This window comes from Elephas maximus, chromosome 22, assembly GCF_024166365.1.
Source record: "Elephas maximus indicus isolate mEleMax1 chromosome 22, mEleMax1 primary haplotype, whole genome shotgun sequence".
NCBI lineage: Eukaryota > Metazoa > Chordata > Mammalia > Proboscidea > Elephantidae > Elephas > Elephas maximus.
Genome location: NC_064840.1, coordinates 3055419 through 3071615, shown reverse-complemented (window position 1 = coordinate 3071615; position 16197 = coordinate 3055419). Strand labels below are relative to the sequence as shown.

Here is a 16197-nt window from a genome sequence, read left to right as displayed (position 1 = left end):
TGATGTCACAGCACGCTGCTGTCACATCTGCTGTTTGACAGGCACAGCGTGGGCCACACTGGCTGGGGGTGTGTGTCAGAGCCCACCAGGTGGCCCCCACCCCTTCAGGGCAGGTGCTGCTGCTTCCCCGGCGGGTCCCCTCCCCAGACGGTGGCCTGGCTGAGCCGTGACCTTCTCACGTGTACTTCTCCTGATTGCTCTGCTCAAACCAGCTCCCCCGTCACGGCCACAGAACGTCCAACGTTTGTTAATTTTCAGAGTCAACACCTCTGAACACAGCACCAGGAGACTGGAACAATCTTAGGTTGGATTTTCAATACTCACGACCGTGCTACAGGTTAATGTGCTGGTAATTTGGACATGGATTTGCAAAGTGGGTGAGAGGCCAGACCTTGGGACATATTGAAATTCGTAATGTACCGAATATCTCACACAGCGGATTAAACGCCCCATGTAAGAGCAGTATTGCTGGCACTGATGTGAGCTCTTCACCAGAAACAAGTGATGGTAGCACACCCGGTCCAGTGCATGTCCGTCCTTGTCAGCTGTCGAGCTCAGTGAGTGAATAAACGCTCAGGTATGAATCAGGTCCTTTTGAGGCCGTAGCTTCCCCAGGTCACGCCCAGCGCCTCTGAGTACAGACCTGCACTGAGCTGGTGGGTTGCCGTGTCTCAGGACAGAGCTCCATGTGTTGTGAGGGAATGACGGCCAGACCTACAGGAGCCACTGTCCCCGTCCTGTTCTCTCCACAGAGCCTGCCACCTGCAAAGACTCCAGTGGAGAAACCGCACTACGTCAGTCAGGGCTCCGCGGCTGCAAGAAACAAATGCCTCTGGCCAACCTCAGCAGACAGGCATTTGTTGGGAGGATCTGGGAGCTCGCTGGGAATCGTCAGGGAGGCTGCAGACCAGGCTTGGACCTGGGCAAGGCCTAACCAGGAGGCATCGTCCCAGCCACCATGCCGGGGACATCAGCCCCACCCACTCATTAGTCTGTCTCTGCGTCATTCTGTCCAGCGTTCAGTGACCCAGCCTGGGCCACATCGCCCTGCTGTGAGGCAGCCCGTACCCAGCCAAGAAGTCCTTTCCCTGGAGGAGGCTGGGCCTGGCAGAGAGGTGAAGTGGGCACTGTGTGGTCAGGACAAATGCTCAAGGGAGGCATGCTGCCTTTGTGTTTTCACTGAAAAGCAGAGCAGAAGGATGGACACTTAGAGGTCAGTCGATGGGAATAACACGGTTATGACGACTGGACCCCAGCTTCTACTCAGTGCTTTTCCTTCAGGGAAACGGGGAGAGCAGAGCCATGTAAACCATGCACAGCTGCCAGAACCGAAGCAATGCTATGTTTACCACGGTGGAGGCCCTGAGCAAGATCAGTGAAGTCGACAGGAAGCTTGCTGTGCTTCCTTTCCCTCCATTCGGCTCCCGACCCGTGGCGACCCCACCCACAACGGAACGAAACACTGCCTGTCGTCCTCATGATCATTGTGGATCAGACCATTGTGTCAAGAGGGTTTTCACTGGCTGAGTTTCAGAAGTAGGTTGCCAGGCCTTTCTTCCTGGTCTGTCTTAGTCTGGAAGCTCTGCTGGAACCCATTCAGCATCAGGGCAACACACAAGCCTCCGCTGACAGACGGGCGGTGGCTGAGTATGAGGGGCGTTGGCCGGGACTCGAACCCAGATCTCCTATGTGGAAGGCAAGAATTCTACCACTGGTTGTTTACTATGTATATATATATGTGTGTGTGTGTGTGTGTATATGGAAACCCTGGTGCTGTAGTAGTTAAGAATTTGGCTGCTAACCTTAAGGTTGGCAGTTTGAATCCACCAGGCTATCCTTGGAAACACACACACATTTACTATATTGTTTTAAAAAAAAAAAAAATTGCCGTCGACTCATAGCAACCCTATAGGACGGAGTAGAACTTCCCCATAGAGTTTCCAAGAAGCTCCTGGTGGATTTGAAATGCCAGCATTTGGTTAGCAGCCATAGCACTTAACCACTGTGCCACCGGAGTTTCCATTGTTATTGTTAGGTGCCATCAACTTGGTTCTGACCCCCAGCAATCCCATGGACAACAGAATGAAACCCTGCCTGGTCCTGCACCCATCCTCACAGTTTGCTGTGCGCAAGCCCACTGTTGCAGCCAGTGTGTCAGTCTGTCTTGTTGAAGGTCGTCCTCTTTTTCACTGACAGACTGGTGGTGGTTTACATGAGGTCATTGGCTGGGAATCAGACCCAGGTCTTCTGTGCGGAAGGCAAGAATTCTACTGTTGATCGTTTACGATATATTTATGTACACACACATATATACATAAAATATATGGGTATATTTATATACATACACACATTTGCTATATTGTTATTGCACGCATGCACACACACATTTACTATATTGTTGTCAGGTGCCATCAAATTTGTTCCATCCTCACAATTGTTATGCTTGAGCCCATTGTTGCAGCCACTGTGTCATCCACCTCGTTAAGGGTCTTCCTCTTTTTCACTGACCCTCTACTAAGCATGATGTCCTTCTCCAGGGACTGATCCCTCCTGATAACATGCCCAAAGTACGCGAGATGAAGTCTCCCCATCCTAACTTCTAAGGAGCATTCTGGTGGTACTTCTTCCAAGACAGATTTATTCATTCTTCTGGCAGTCCACCATATAGTCAGTGTTCTTTGCCAACAGCATAATTCAAAGGCATCAACTCTTCTTCAGTTTTCCTTATTCGTTGTCCAGCTTTCCCATGCATGAGATTGAAAATACCATGGCTTGGGTCAGGCGCATCTTAGTCCTCAGAGTGATGTCTTTGCTTTTCAACACTTCAAAGAGGTCTTTTGTAGCAATTTAGTATATATGTATATATAAATTTACTGTACATTTTGCTATACATATATAAAAAAAAAACTGCTTATTATGTAAAGATACATATAGTTTATATATTTCTCTTTAAATATATATAAACTTAGAGATAAACATACCTAATTTTTTGCTCCCTCATCCCAGAAGTCCTTCCTGAGTGCCTGTCTGTTCCAGGCACATGGCCGTGTAAGGGAGACCAGAACAGGCACAGCCGCCCTGTGCTGCACTCACTTAGTGAGGAGACAGCTGGGACACGTGACTACAGACTGGAAGGGAGCCACTAAAGAGAAGCCCTGTGGGTGGGTGCATGTGGCATTCATGTCAGCAGCTTGCCATTTCCACAGCTCCACACAGAAGGCCATCATCACGGTTTTCTCTCGAGTATCATTACTCTGATTTTTAATTGGAGCCTTGGTGGCACAGTGGTTAAGAACCATGGCTGGTAACCAAAAGGTCAGCAGTTTGAACCACTAGGCACTCCTCGGAAACCCTACGGGCAGCTCTGCTCTGCCCCACGGGGTCGCTGTGAGTTGGAATCGACTCCACGGCAATGCGTTTGGTTTTTAATGGGCATTTAAGTACTCGAGCAATCGTTTACTGAACAGTAGAGTGAATGTTCTCAGACCCCTTAAACAGTTGATGCCGTATACGTGTTGTACTTGGGGGGCACACCTACGTTCGTTTGCTTTGGCGGTGATTCACAGCAAGAACGTTTCCCATACAAAATACACGTGGTCGTTCATTGCTCCTGGGTGCTGGCAAGTCACCGGCCCGCTGGGGAGCCGCTCTGCCGTGTGGCCTAGAGGTTACATAGCCAGTGGTTACGTGCATGGACCTGGGGGCACCTTGCCTCACCTTAGTGTGCATCCATTCCCCCACCTGTAAAATGGGCACAATACCACCCGCCTCCTAGTTGGCTGTGAGGCTTCAATGAGCAGACACCAGTACATGCTCAGAACAGTGCCGGCCATGGGCAGCGTCCTGCTGTGATTGCTAACACACGGCCTGTTCACACCGATGTCTCCTTTCTGCTCTGACAGGCTGGGATTCTGTTTTGGCTGCAGGATGGCTTGAGTTTGGCCCTGGTTTTCTGTTGCAGCTTCTTTGGTCTCTGCGTTCAGCCACTGCAGCAGAGCCCATGGGTGGTGGGAGAGGGTGCCTCACGTGGGTGACACCCCGGCACTCTGGGATAAGGAGCGGGGTGCAGACACTGGGTTGAGCGTGAGGCCTTAATGACGTCCACAGTCACTGCTTATATCAGGGACTATTTTCCTTAAGCCCAGGAGCTGAAGCAATGTGTTTTGTTAGAAGATAAATAAGCTCAGGGAGGAAATGAGAATTTTCTCTGCTGCTGGCAGCGAATGCTTTGCCTTTTAAATTTTCATAACACGTGCTTTCTTTAAATAAAATATCCAGCCTTCCTTTTTCCATTATCTTGTGTTTTGTTCCACTCGGCTTCCCTGAGAGATCTGAAAATGAACCGAGGTGGAAGTAAACCCAGAAAAGTTTAATGCAGTTTGTACTTCAGCCTGAAAGTTGCCGTTTTTCCTTGGGTTACGTTATAGTTAGAGGACACGGTACTCCTGTAGTCTTCTAAATGCCGTGTTCTCCTCGACTGATTCTTTGTTCCCAAATAGTTGATTATGAGAGCAGAAGCGTGGTAATAAAATTAAAAACAAAGAGGAATTTTCAACTAAAAATAATCTTCATAAGGTAAATATTTATTTTACTTACGATAAAAAATTAATATGTAAAGCCCAACCAAACCACACCCATTGCGGTCAGAGTCGATTCCGACTCACGGTGACCTTATAGGACAGAGTAGAACTGTCCCATGGGATTTCCAAGGGCTGCCTGGTGGATTGAAACTGCTGACCTTTTGGTTAGCAGCCGAGCTCTTAACCAGTGCGCCACCAGGGCTCCTATAAGGCCCAAAGGAGGCTTTTATTGGACTGTTGACTTGTCCGCTATAAGATTTTAGGGTTATAATGTAATGGAATTGTTTAGGGTAATTTGAACCAAAAGAAAAATATAAAAAACCAGAAATGCAAAAGGGTAAGGTAGGGTGAGTTGGGCATGACTGGTTTAGCCAGTATTGTCAGGAGTCATGGCTTTGGGAGGGAAATGACACACGTAAGGAGCAGAGATGGACGAGGGCAAGAAAGGTCAGCCTATGTCGGGTTGTTGCCGTTAGTTGCTGGGAAGTCAGCTCTGAGTCACGGGCATCCCGTGTACAACACAATGAAACATAGCCCGGTCCTGTGCTGTATTCATGATCACTGCTGTGCTCGAGTTCTTTGTTGTGGTCACTGTGTTCTGTTGTGGTCCATAGTTTTCACTGGCTAATTATTAGAAGTAGGTCACCAGCTCTTTCTTAGTTTGGAAGCTCTGCTGAAACCTGTCCACTATGGGGGACCTGCTGGTATCTGAAAATACTGGTGGCATCGCTTTCAGCATGACAGCAACATGCGAGCTCCCCGGTCTGACAAACTGACAGGTGGTGATGTATTTGGCAGGAGGTGTTAAAACACTTTGGAGAAGGAAGTATTTTTAGGTCAAGATGATCAGACAAAGTGTCTCAGGTGGCATTTGCCTACGCCGTGAGGGTGGATGAGTTTTGGGGGCAAAGGTAGAGAGTACAATGTAAGATGAGGAGAGAGGTGGGGGTAGGAGGGTACAGTGGGCAGGTAAATAGACAGGGACTCTGTATGCCACCTGAGCTTTCTCTGTGTATCTGATGGAATCCTCGGAGCAGACGTTAGAGAGACAGTAGAAGACGGTTTCCAGAACTCGGTCTGAATCCGGTTACGGGTCCAGCAACCTCCTGGCTGTGTGGTCCTGGGCGAATTACACAACCTCTGAGCTTCGGAGACGGCCTCACGTGTAAAACGGGGAACAGGGTAACGGGATTGCTGTAAGAAGTAAGACGGTGCAAGTAAAGGACTGAGCTTGGGTTTGGCCTCAAGTAAGTGGCCAAAGCCAATAAATAACTATTACAAACAGCTGCGCCCTAGTGGCGCAGTGGTTCAGAGCTCAGCTGCTAACCAAAAGGTCGGCACTCCCTGGAAACCCTGTGGGGCAGTTCTACTGCGTCCTATAGAATCGCTAGGAGTTGGAATGGACTAGACAGCAGCAGGTTTTTTTTTTTTTTTTTTGGTGTTACAAACAACAACAAGCAATAAATTGTGTGTAGCTATGAGTTTTCTTCTAGGAATAATTTTCACATTCCTCACACATCCACATCTGCTGCCTTAGTCTTCAAACTGAACTACTCACATTTCGAGGATATAAGTAAAGTGGACATCCCCAGTCCCGTGGGGTGTGTCTCCGTCCTGTGGGTAGTCTGAAAGATTCCCTGCCCTTTCAGCACACGCGGGAAGCATTTCCTTGCCGCAAGGAGCTGAAGTGAAATTTCAGCTAGCATCTTATAAACCGCGGGGTATTGTCACGTCCCTTAAACCAACTTGGTTTGCAGTTCACGGTGCCTATTGGTTTTTTTTTTTTTTTTATTGGTAGAGTATAAATGAGAATAGAAATCGCATCTGGCTTCCCTCCTTGGTGAACGGGGGTGGCACTGAGAACAGACTGTAGACACAGTACTAGAAAAAAGTGCACCTTCATCTCCACATCTTGAAGGGAAATGCTTGTAATTTTGTGACACACTTATATAAAAACCCATTGCCGTCAAGTCGATTCCAGCTCACAGCAACCCTGTAGGACAGTAGAATTGCACCGTAGGGTTTCCGATGAGTGGCTGATGGATTTGAACTGCCGTCCTTTTGGTTAGGAGCCATAGCTCTTTATTGTGCCACCAGGGCTGCACACTTATGTAGATTTAAGGCTTTTTCCAGTTATTTTAAAATTGTACTCACTGTTAATAGTAGCAGTGGAGGAATACTGAGGGGCAAAAACCCTGGTGTCATGGTGGCCTTGTTGAGTCTGCAGTTGGACTGACCAGATGTGATAGTCTGCTGCAGCTTCATCCTGAGTGGGCTTAGGGACCTGTGACAGGTAACAGAGTAGGGAACTTGGTGCCTCCGCGGGGAACCCTGTTCCTCATTGATGCCGAGTCAGCGCCGACTCATAGAGACCTCATGTGCAACAGATCGAGACACCGCCCGGTCCTGCACCATCTTCACGATCATTGCTATGTCTGAGTCCGTCGTTGCAGCCGCTGTGTCAGTCCATCCCACTGAGGGTCTTCTCGTTTTCACTGACTCTCTACCAAACATGGTTTCCTTTTCTAGCAATTGGTCTTTCTTGATGAAGAAGCATTCTGGTTGCCGTTTCTTCTAAGACTAACTTGTTGGTTTTTCTGCAGTCCACGGCGTATTCAATACTGTCCACCAGCATCACATTTTAAATGCATCAGTCCTTCTTCTGTCTCCCTTCTTCATTGTCCAGCTTTCATATATCACACAAGGTGATTGAAAGACCATGGCTTCGGTCAGATGCACCTTCGTCATCAAAATCGTGTCTCTAAACTCACTTGAGGTCACTGTGCATGGACAGTGCCACTGTGAGGTTTCCGTGGCCAGGAGTGCGGTGGCTGCCTCTGCGTTGCTGTGGTTACCTTCAGGCAGTCCTGTGCCCTTCTCTGCACCTCCCAGTTCTGGAACATTCTGGAGTATGGCGGTGCCACTGGGGGAGTAGGCCTTTGAGATTAGCCTTGTAGGTAATTGTGTCTTTGTGGCACAAACTTTTGTGCTCATTCTTATCCTTTCCAGAGGGCCTTTCATGTCCAACTTTTTTCTTCCACTGCTCACATGGCACTCACTATGTCCTGGGCCCTGTTGTACGCACTCACTGTATTCTAACCTCCCAACAAGCCTATGGTGCTGTTGTCATTCCCATTCTACAGAAGGGGAAGCTAAGGTGCAGAGGGGTAGTCGGTACATGAGTTTATGGGGGTGCAGGGTGCGGTGTGACCAGGACTCAGCCTGACCACCACTTCCTCTGGCCTCTGCCATCTCACCAGAGAGCGAAAGACACCCAGCCTGTCTTCAAGGCTCAAAAATTACTGGGATAGCAGATTCTTTTGATAACATTTCTGTGAATTCTCACAGTAACTCGGCACACGTGTCAGTCCCCAGGAGTGCACTGGGACAAAGCGCAGCCCCCGCCCCTAAGAACTCGTCCCTCCAGATGTGGAAGCAGAGTGAAACCTGACTCGGGTATCAGGTTGTGACCAAGACAGCGGCTGCACTGTGTGGTGCAAACATTAAATGCTTGACTACTAGCCAAAAGGTTGGCAGTTTGAACCCACTCAGAGGTGCCTTGGAATAAAGGCCTGGTGATGGGCACCAAAAGGTCACAGCCTGCAAAACCCTATGGAGCATAGTTCTACTTTGCACACGTGGGGTCACTGTGAGTTGCAGTCAACTCGACGGCAACTGACGACGACAATAATCCACATTCCTTAGTATCTGCCCTTCTAAAACGTACCGTTCCCCGGTTTTAGCGCATTTGCAAAGTTGTGCAACCATCACAGTTGTCTAATTCCGGAACGGTCTTATCACCCCCAAAAGAAATCCCATCCCCTTCAAGCCATCACCCCGTTCTCCTCCCTGCCCCCACACCTAGGCAGCCACTAGTCTACTGTGGTCTCTTCTGGATTTGCCCCTTCTGGACACTGCATGTAAGTGGACTGTGTCAGCCTTCTTTCACTCAGCACCATGTTTACGTGGTTCATTACAGCCATCATCTGTTGATGGACATGCGCGTGGCTTTTAAACTCTGCTTTTAGGAAAACTTGCTAAAATAAAAAATGTAATTGACAGTTACTTTGTCTTAGGTTCCCTAGGAGCTAGAGCTCATTCTGCCTGAAAGGGTTAACGACACAGCCCACCCTCCGTCCTGAATGGAGGAGACCCAGTTCCCGTGGTGCGGTGTTGCCGGCAGGGTGGTGCCGAGCCGTGCCCACTCCATCCAGACCCGTGGTGGCTGCAGGGTTCACCCCGTGCACCTGGCTTTAACCAGGCTTCTGCTTGAGAGGTCAAACAGCAGGACGTGTATTTTTCTTTTGAACCTTATTTTGCTTCTGTCTCTTCCCCTCATTATTAATCATTATTATTTTAAGAGCTGGGCTCTGGGAGCACTGTGTCCTGTTTGACTGGGCGTTGTTTTCCCTTCTGGGTTGTGGAGTCTGGGTCTGTTGCATTAACTCGTAGTTCTGCAGAGCCTCAGACTATAAGCTTACCTCTGTCTCCTTTCAGGTCGATCCAGTGTTTACAAGGGAAGTAAAAGCCAAAGTAAAAAGGTAAGAGGAGGAAATGAACAGGCCATTTGCAGGGGTGGAAACCGGAGTGGGCCATCAGTTACGCTAGTTCACGTTCACACAGCGCCTCCCGGGTCCCAGGCACTGCTCTTAGCTCTTTACAGGTACCTCCTCCTCTCACCCAGTGGTCCCGTGAGACGGGTATGATTATTTCCCCATTTCACCTGCGAGGGAACGGCAGGTATACTTGCCAGCAAGTGGCAGAGTCCATGCTTGTGTGAATAGATGCCCAGCTCACTAGTTATCAGGGAGCAGGCAGTTACCACCACCTTGAAGAGTGCCATTGTCATTGGTCACACTGGAAGACTTCACATCTCGAGGGCTTGCAAGAACGGGGGGCCCCTCCGCCCCCTTAGCCCACTGATGAGAGGTGCAGCCTCTTTGGAGAGCAGCGTGTCAGGGTACTGTTTATAAATGAGTTCGTCCACGGTTACAGAGACCCTGGGGCACCAGTGGTGCAGTGGTAGAATCTCGCCTTCCTTGCGGACACCCGGGTTCTGTTCCCGGCCAGCGCACCTCGTGTGCGGCCATCACCCGTCTATCAGTGGAGGCTTGTGTGTTGCTGTGATGTCCCCTTTGTCATGTGTCTTCAACATGAACAAAGAAATATTAACAGGTTTCCTGCTTCCCTCATCCAAACCAAAAAACCTACTGTCTTCCAGTCATTTCCAATGCATAGTGACCCTATGGGACACAGCAGAACTGCCCCATAGGGTTTCCAAAGCTGTCAATCTTTATAGAGACAGACTGCTGCATCCTTGTCCAGGGGAACGGCTGGTGGGTTCGAACCACCAACCTTTTGGTTAGCATCCAAGTGCTTAACCACTGTGCCACTACAGCTTCTTATACTTCCCTCACCAGTGATGTGAAATATAATAGGTTCTCACCCCAGTGCAGTTTTCTGTGCTGAACTGTTCATCAGCGATGCCTTTTGATCCGTGGTCTTTCTCCCAGCTCCCCGCCCTGGTTCTCTGAAGATGCTCACCATCCGTGTTGTTTCCAGGAGCCCCGGGGTCCGGCTGATAGGACACATGCCACGAGAGGACCTCCATGCAGTTGTGAAGAATTGCTCCGCGGTGGTGAACAGCTCCGTGTCTGAAGGCATGTCCGCCGCCGTCCTGGAGGTAATTACACAGCCACACACCCACAGTGGGGACGTGAGGGTCTGTCACTTTCCCCGTCACTGAAGGCAAAGCCTTTGTCAGTGATGTTCTGCACATTCCGACTCACGGAAAGCTGAACAACGCTTCCTTTAGAGTTTAAAAGTGGTTTTTACATTCTATCTGGGACTTTAAAGAAAAATCGTTTCATTTCTTAATGCCATTTCCTCTTGCCAGCTACCACTTGACATAAAGCCAGGATGGCCTTGCCTCTCTGACCTTGCAGAAACCTGCGAAGGCAGCTGAGGGTGTGAAGGGCTGGGACAGGAGGTGGGACAAAGGTGTGTTTTTGTACAAAGTCTCCTGATTCCTGATCTCCTCCCTCTCTTATGCCCTGTGATCCTAGAACTGAGGTGAGAAGGAAGGCTCGGCCTTCCGCTGTGGCAGGGAATAGGGGAGTTATCAGAGAGGCAGGCAGGGTGGGGTGGTGGCTGCGATCTCGGCTCTATAAAATCGCCTCCAGTCCCGTGGCCGTGGAGTCCGTCCCGGCTCATGGCAGCCTCGTGTCTGTCAGAATACAGCTGCACTCCATAGGCTTGTCGGTGGCTGGTTTTTCATAAGGAGATCACCAGGCCTTTCTTCCGGGGCCACTCTGGGAGGACTTAAGCCTCCGACCTGTCATTTAGCAGCCGACGCGTTTTCACCACCAGGAACTCCATTTGCCGATTAACGCAGATAAAACCTGACGTAGAAAGGAAGACATTTTGCCGTTGGACCCTGGTTAGGGTTCCTCGGTACCGGTTTTCTTTCTGACTGCAAGGATTTCTCGTCTCAGGGTGCACTTAGACCGATGCTATTGTTTTATCACATGAATCTCTAAGTCCATTTATCGCTTTGGATACCAGTGAGTTTGCTGGATTTGCTGGCAGAAGGTACAAATACAGTCTGAAAACCCTAACATTCCGAGGACACTGTAAATCACTGAGGCAGGAGTAAGAAGTAACCCCTCCCGAGTGTAAGAAGTGATGCCTGAGACTTTCTTTTAATGTGGTCTCATGTAACAGAGCAAAGAAAAAGAGCAGGGGGCGGGGTGTGGAGTAGACGCTGCACCCCCAGGCCCGCGATTCCAGGGGACATACTTTCCACGCAGGCAGTGTGGACGGGTAACAGGCATCTTCAGTTGGATGTCACTAACTCAGCCAGTGCTTGGTGACGAGCATTGGGCCACACCACGCTTTCACGTCAGATTTCCTTGTGGTCTCGGGGCCAACGCGTTTTACTCTCCTGTTAGTTGTAAAAATGCACCTTCTTATTTTATAGTACCAGTATTTGCTCTGCAGTTACTGAATTGCCCCCTTGTAAGTAGATATGTGTGTTTTTCATCTTCCTGAGAAGAGGTAGAGTGTAATCGGGGAGTGGTTCTGTAACCAGTACACAGCACTTCTGCAGATGAACTGCTGTCAGAGCTTATTCACTTCAAACCCAGGGCAGCTGCGCGCAGTTGTGACGGCTGTAAACGTTGATGGGCCTCCTTCTGCAGCCTCCGGAATAACCTCTGGGCCAGGGGTTTGAATGTGAAACAGATTGGAGAGCCAAGTAAGGGTGCTTTTCATGAGACCAGCTTCAGATGACCAAAGCGGTTAGTCACAGGACAGCCGCGGATCACCGTGCAAGGAGGCGATGGCGTCGCCTTTCAGAATTAACGATGTTTTCCCGTGGAAGCGTATAAAAATCCCACTTGCTAGGGCACGTTTCTTACTGATAAACCCCCAAACCCAGGCTCCACCCGGTTGTGTGGGCAACAGGATGGATGTTCCCACAAATAATCTAGCAGAATTTCAAGTCTGGGTTTATTGTGGAGCTGAATCCCATATAGAATTAACAGCACAAAAAATTATTCTCTTGTCCCAGTGTTCATAGTTAGGCTCCCCACCAAACACACATACACATATACCACACACCCTCCAGGTCAGAGTTTCCACTGGGGGTGGCTGAGGAGGCCATATTCTAAAGCAAAGAGGAATAAAAAAATAATGACACTCGGCCTCTGAGCTCCCAGGCTAATATATAAGTCTTTTGAGTTTTCCAAGGGGGCAGCAGTGGGTTAGGGCTGGAGCCTCGTCTTCCCAGGTTCTAGTCCAGCCAATGCACAGACACGCCATCCGTCAGTCACGGCTTGTGTGTTGCTGGGATGCTGAGCAGCTTTCAGCAGAGCTTCCAAACAAAGATGGATGAGGAAGAAAGGCCTGGCAATCTACTTCCAAAAACCAGCCAGTGAAAACCCTGTGGATCACAACGGCCTGATCTACAGCAGATCACAGGGGTGGTGCAGGACTGGGCAGTGTTTCTTCCGTAGCATGTGGGGCTGCATGAGCCGAGGGCAGCTAACAGCAGGAGCTTTTCAAGGACAGTGGTAACAGTAATTCTGGCCATCGGGCTTACTGCACTAGTTTCAGAGCTGGGATGGGGTGGGGGGATAGTGCGTGGCCTTCCTACTTGGAGAAGGGAAGGGTCTTTTGGGGTGTGCCAATGAGGAGTGTATGACTGGGATGTAGCTGGGAGGTGCTGCAGGGAGGTGAAATATTCCTCAAGGTGCAGGACAGGTCTATGCATCGAAGAATTGTACCCACAATGCCTTTGGTGTGCCCCCTGAGAAGCACACCCTAACCCCAAATCTGCTGTTTCCATAGCAGCAATGAGGGCAGACACGATTGACCACCAAGCGATTGATCATGGGGACGACTGTACTCCACACACAGGTCAGCCACTGAAGTGCAACCATCTCTCAGCCAGAAAAGGCAGGCAGTGGTTTTCAGCCAGGGCCTCAAGCTGGTTTGTTTTTGAACCCGTGCTGGGAATTTCCATTTCTAACAAGTTCCCAGGGGACGCTTATGCTGCTGGTTAGGGACCAATGCTGGGAACCACTGGTAGCAGTGTATCTCGAAGTTTACTATACCTAAGAATCACCTGGGGATCTTCTTAAAGTGTAGGTGGAGCGGAAGTGGCTGAATTTTTGGAAGCAGGTCACCAGGCCTCTCTTCTGAGGCTCTTCTGGGTGGACTCGAACCTCCAAGCTTTCATTTAACAGTGAGTGTGTTAACTGTTCGCACTGCCCATGGATTCCACTTACTACCAAAATATACTAAGTAGCTGAGATTGGGTAACACAAGGCCGGATAACTGGGTTAGCCATATTCTGAAAACCAAACATAACCCCTTTTTGGCCAAGTTTTCATTAGGTGGACTAGATACCCTGCGCAAAATCATATTGTCTAAAATATAATTCTGTATAGTAAAAGCCAAGCTGTCAGTTCACCACTAGCGCCAGCTGGCCCTGCCTCTTGACGCCAAGTCACAAAGGGTGTCTCTCCTGGTGCTGGGAGGCAGCTGCCCTATTCAAGCCTCTGGGCCTGGTTAAAGCCACTGGAGAAGATTCAGGGTAGGAGGTAGACAAGACCCGGGCAGTTGGCCTAGTTCTATCTGCTTCTAGAGTGGGTTCCTCAATCTGTAGAACGTGCCAGAAAAAGGTTGCCTGCTGCTGGGAGGGGCCCACACTGCCCGTTGTGTTTCATGGTGTCTTTCCCAGGCTGTGCCTGGGCTGTGGGGGCTATGTGCTGACCCCAGATCCATGGGAAGGAGTGCCCGCTCAGTGCAGTGGCAGCAACACAGCGTGCTGCCCGTCACTGCTGTCAGCATGCCAGGAGAGGGCCCGTCCTCAGGGCCTTGGCACCGCCCACAGCAGGCTGTCGTGCTCAAGGCCCAGACGAACGTTCTGCGGCAGGGGGGCGCTCGGGGACGCCGCCGTAACTACGTCAGACAAACATTGCAGTAGGTGGTTTTCCAGAACTTGCCATACAGTACGCGGCTAAAGCTCAGGTGCCTTTTGAAGATACCGTGTTTAGACTGGGGCATCATTTCGGTGAGCCGTGTTCTTTGGAGGGCTTCCAGCTGGTTGGTGCAGGTTCCACCCCAGGCATACTCAGTCAGAGGCGACGTTTTAACAAGATCCCGGGTGACTGTTACGTCTTACGTGTATGTTTGTATCTTGTTTAAGGTGTAGGTTCTGATTCAGTATATCTAGGGTGGAAATGCACGTTCTCAGCAGGGGGCGGAACCTGGTTTCTTGTGAGGTGCCAGGGGCCCAGTGACCTTCAGTTCCTCTCCCACAAAGGCCCCTAACACGGCCGCCCACCTGTCTTCTTCCTTCTCTGTGCCCTTCAGGCCATGGATCTGGGAGTTCTTGTGTTGGCGAGGAACATTCCCGGAAACGCTGCCGTGGTGGAACACAGAGTCACGGGACTGCTGTTCTCAGATCCTCAGGTAAGAAGTGTGTCCTCTGTCCGACTTGTCAGAGTCCGCTTCAGGTACAGTTAACTGGCGAGTCTGTGGTGCCTTGTCTGGTAGCTGCCAGGGGTCAGGCCAGGGGTCAGAGCTGCAGCTGTCCCCCAGGGCGAAGAGAGGCAGGAATTCCTGAGTGCTGTGTGCGTGGTGCGTGCCGGTAGTTGCTTTCGAGTGTGCACGGTACCAGTGCCAGCATGCTGGTAACTCACCCAGTGGTTAACGTTCTCATGGAAACACTGCCCCGGGGAGGCTTGCCCGCAGAGGCAGAGCTGAGTAGACGGCAGTAATTGCCCCAAAGGAAAGGCTTAGCTAAACGAACCGTGCCTGTTGTCAAGGAGCCGTGGTGGCACAGTAGTCAGGCGTTTGGCCGCTAACTGAAAGGTCAGCAGTCCCAACGCACCCAGCAGCTCTGCGGCCTGGTGATCTGCTCTGTAAGGATTAAAGCCTCTCAGATCCTGTGGGGCGGCTCTACTCTGGCACACGGGGTGACCGTGAGTCGGAAACCGACCCAACAGCACAACCCGCCTTTTCTCGCTAGCTGCTGTGCTGTCAGTCCTGACTCATGGCCACCCCGCACACAACGGAATCGGACCATTGTGCTCCACGGGGTTTTCACTGGCTGGTTTTTGGCAGTGGATTGCCAGGCCTTTCTTCCTAGTCTGTACCTTATAGCTCCATTTCCGAGCAGACAGAAAGCGCTATGACCTGATCAGTGAGTTTCTGAACAGCAGTCCTTTGTGAGTGGGTGTGTGAGGCAGACTGGGGAAGGAAAGCAGGGTGTCCTGCTGAGGCCCTACGGCCCCCCGGGAGGTGCCGCCTTAATACGCGTGCACGACCGTCTGTCCGGTAAGGTCCTGTCGCGTTGCCGAGCTACAGGTTTATCTGTCCCGTCAGGCAGGTCTAATCCCACAGCATCTGCAAAGTTCGGTCGCAGGCTTATTTTGATTCCAACACTTTCACGTCAGCTGAACAAGGGAAGTTAAAAACACAGAGCTCTTGATTTCACGAGGGGGGAGGCTGTTTTTTAACACACTTTGGAGAAGCGAGCCAGACACGGATGTCTTGCGTTGTTTTGTCTTTCGAGTCTCAATGACTTGCTCCGTCACTTCTTTAAAAACAAACGTGCATTTTAAATAAGTCTGTGACGGTGGCTACGTTAACCCAACTAAGACCCTCAGATGGAGTTAACCACCGGTTGGGTGCCGGATTTGGGAGGATTATTTCAAACTTGCACGTGTGTGTTAGATCCAGCCTCTCGTTTATTTAGAAAGGGCTTCCACACTGTGTGCCGGCAGGTAGGGTGGGCGGTTTTCACGTCAGAGCTGTGAAATCCACGCTGAATGCGTGGTTGGTAGTTGTGTGGTCTTTATCATTCCAGTGACAAACTGATACACAAAGGTGAAGTCACCTGTTGTTCAGCATGTGAGATTGTGCACCTAACACCCAGTTACCTACTTTTCAACATGCCCTTAGGATGAGGGGAAACCCTGGTAGCGTAGTGGTTAGGCGCTTCGGGTGCTAACCAAGAGGTCAGCAGTTCACATCTGCCAGGTGCTCCTTGGAAACTCTATGGGGCAGTTCTACTCTGTCCTATAGGGTCTCTATGAGTTGGAATCGA

The 16197-nt window shown here is 50.3% G+C and overlaps 1 protein-coding gene across 3 annotated transcripts in view; it reads left to right on the top strand.

The window, feature by feature from the left end:
• GLT1D1 (glycosyltransferase 1 domain containing 1) overlaps positions 1-16197 on the top strand; it is a 77498-nt gene that overhangs the window by 55536 nt on the left and 5765 nt on the right. For all 3 annotated transcript variants that reach the window (XM_049866233.1, XM_049866232.1, XM_049866231.1), the window contains exons 9-11: positions 9078-9121; positions 10143-10263; positions 14460-14558. In XM_049866233.1, coding sequence (XP_049722190.1) covers positions 9078-9121; positions 10143-10263; positions 14460-14558 — 264 coding nt within the window. The remainder of the gene's footprint in view (positions 1-9077; positions 9122-10142; positions 10264-14459; positions 14559-16197) is intronic.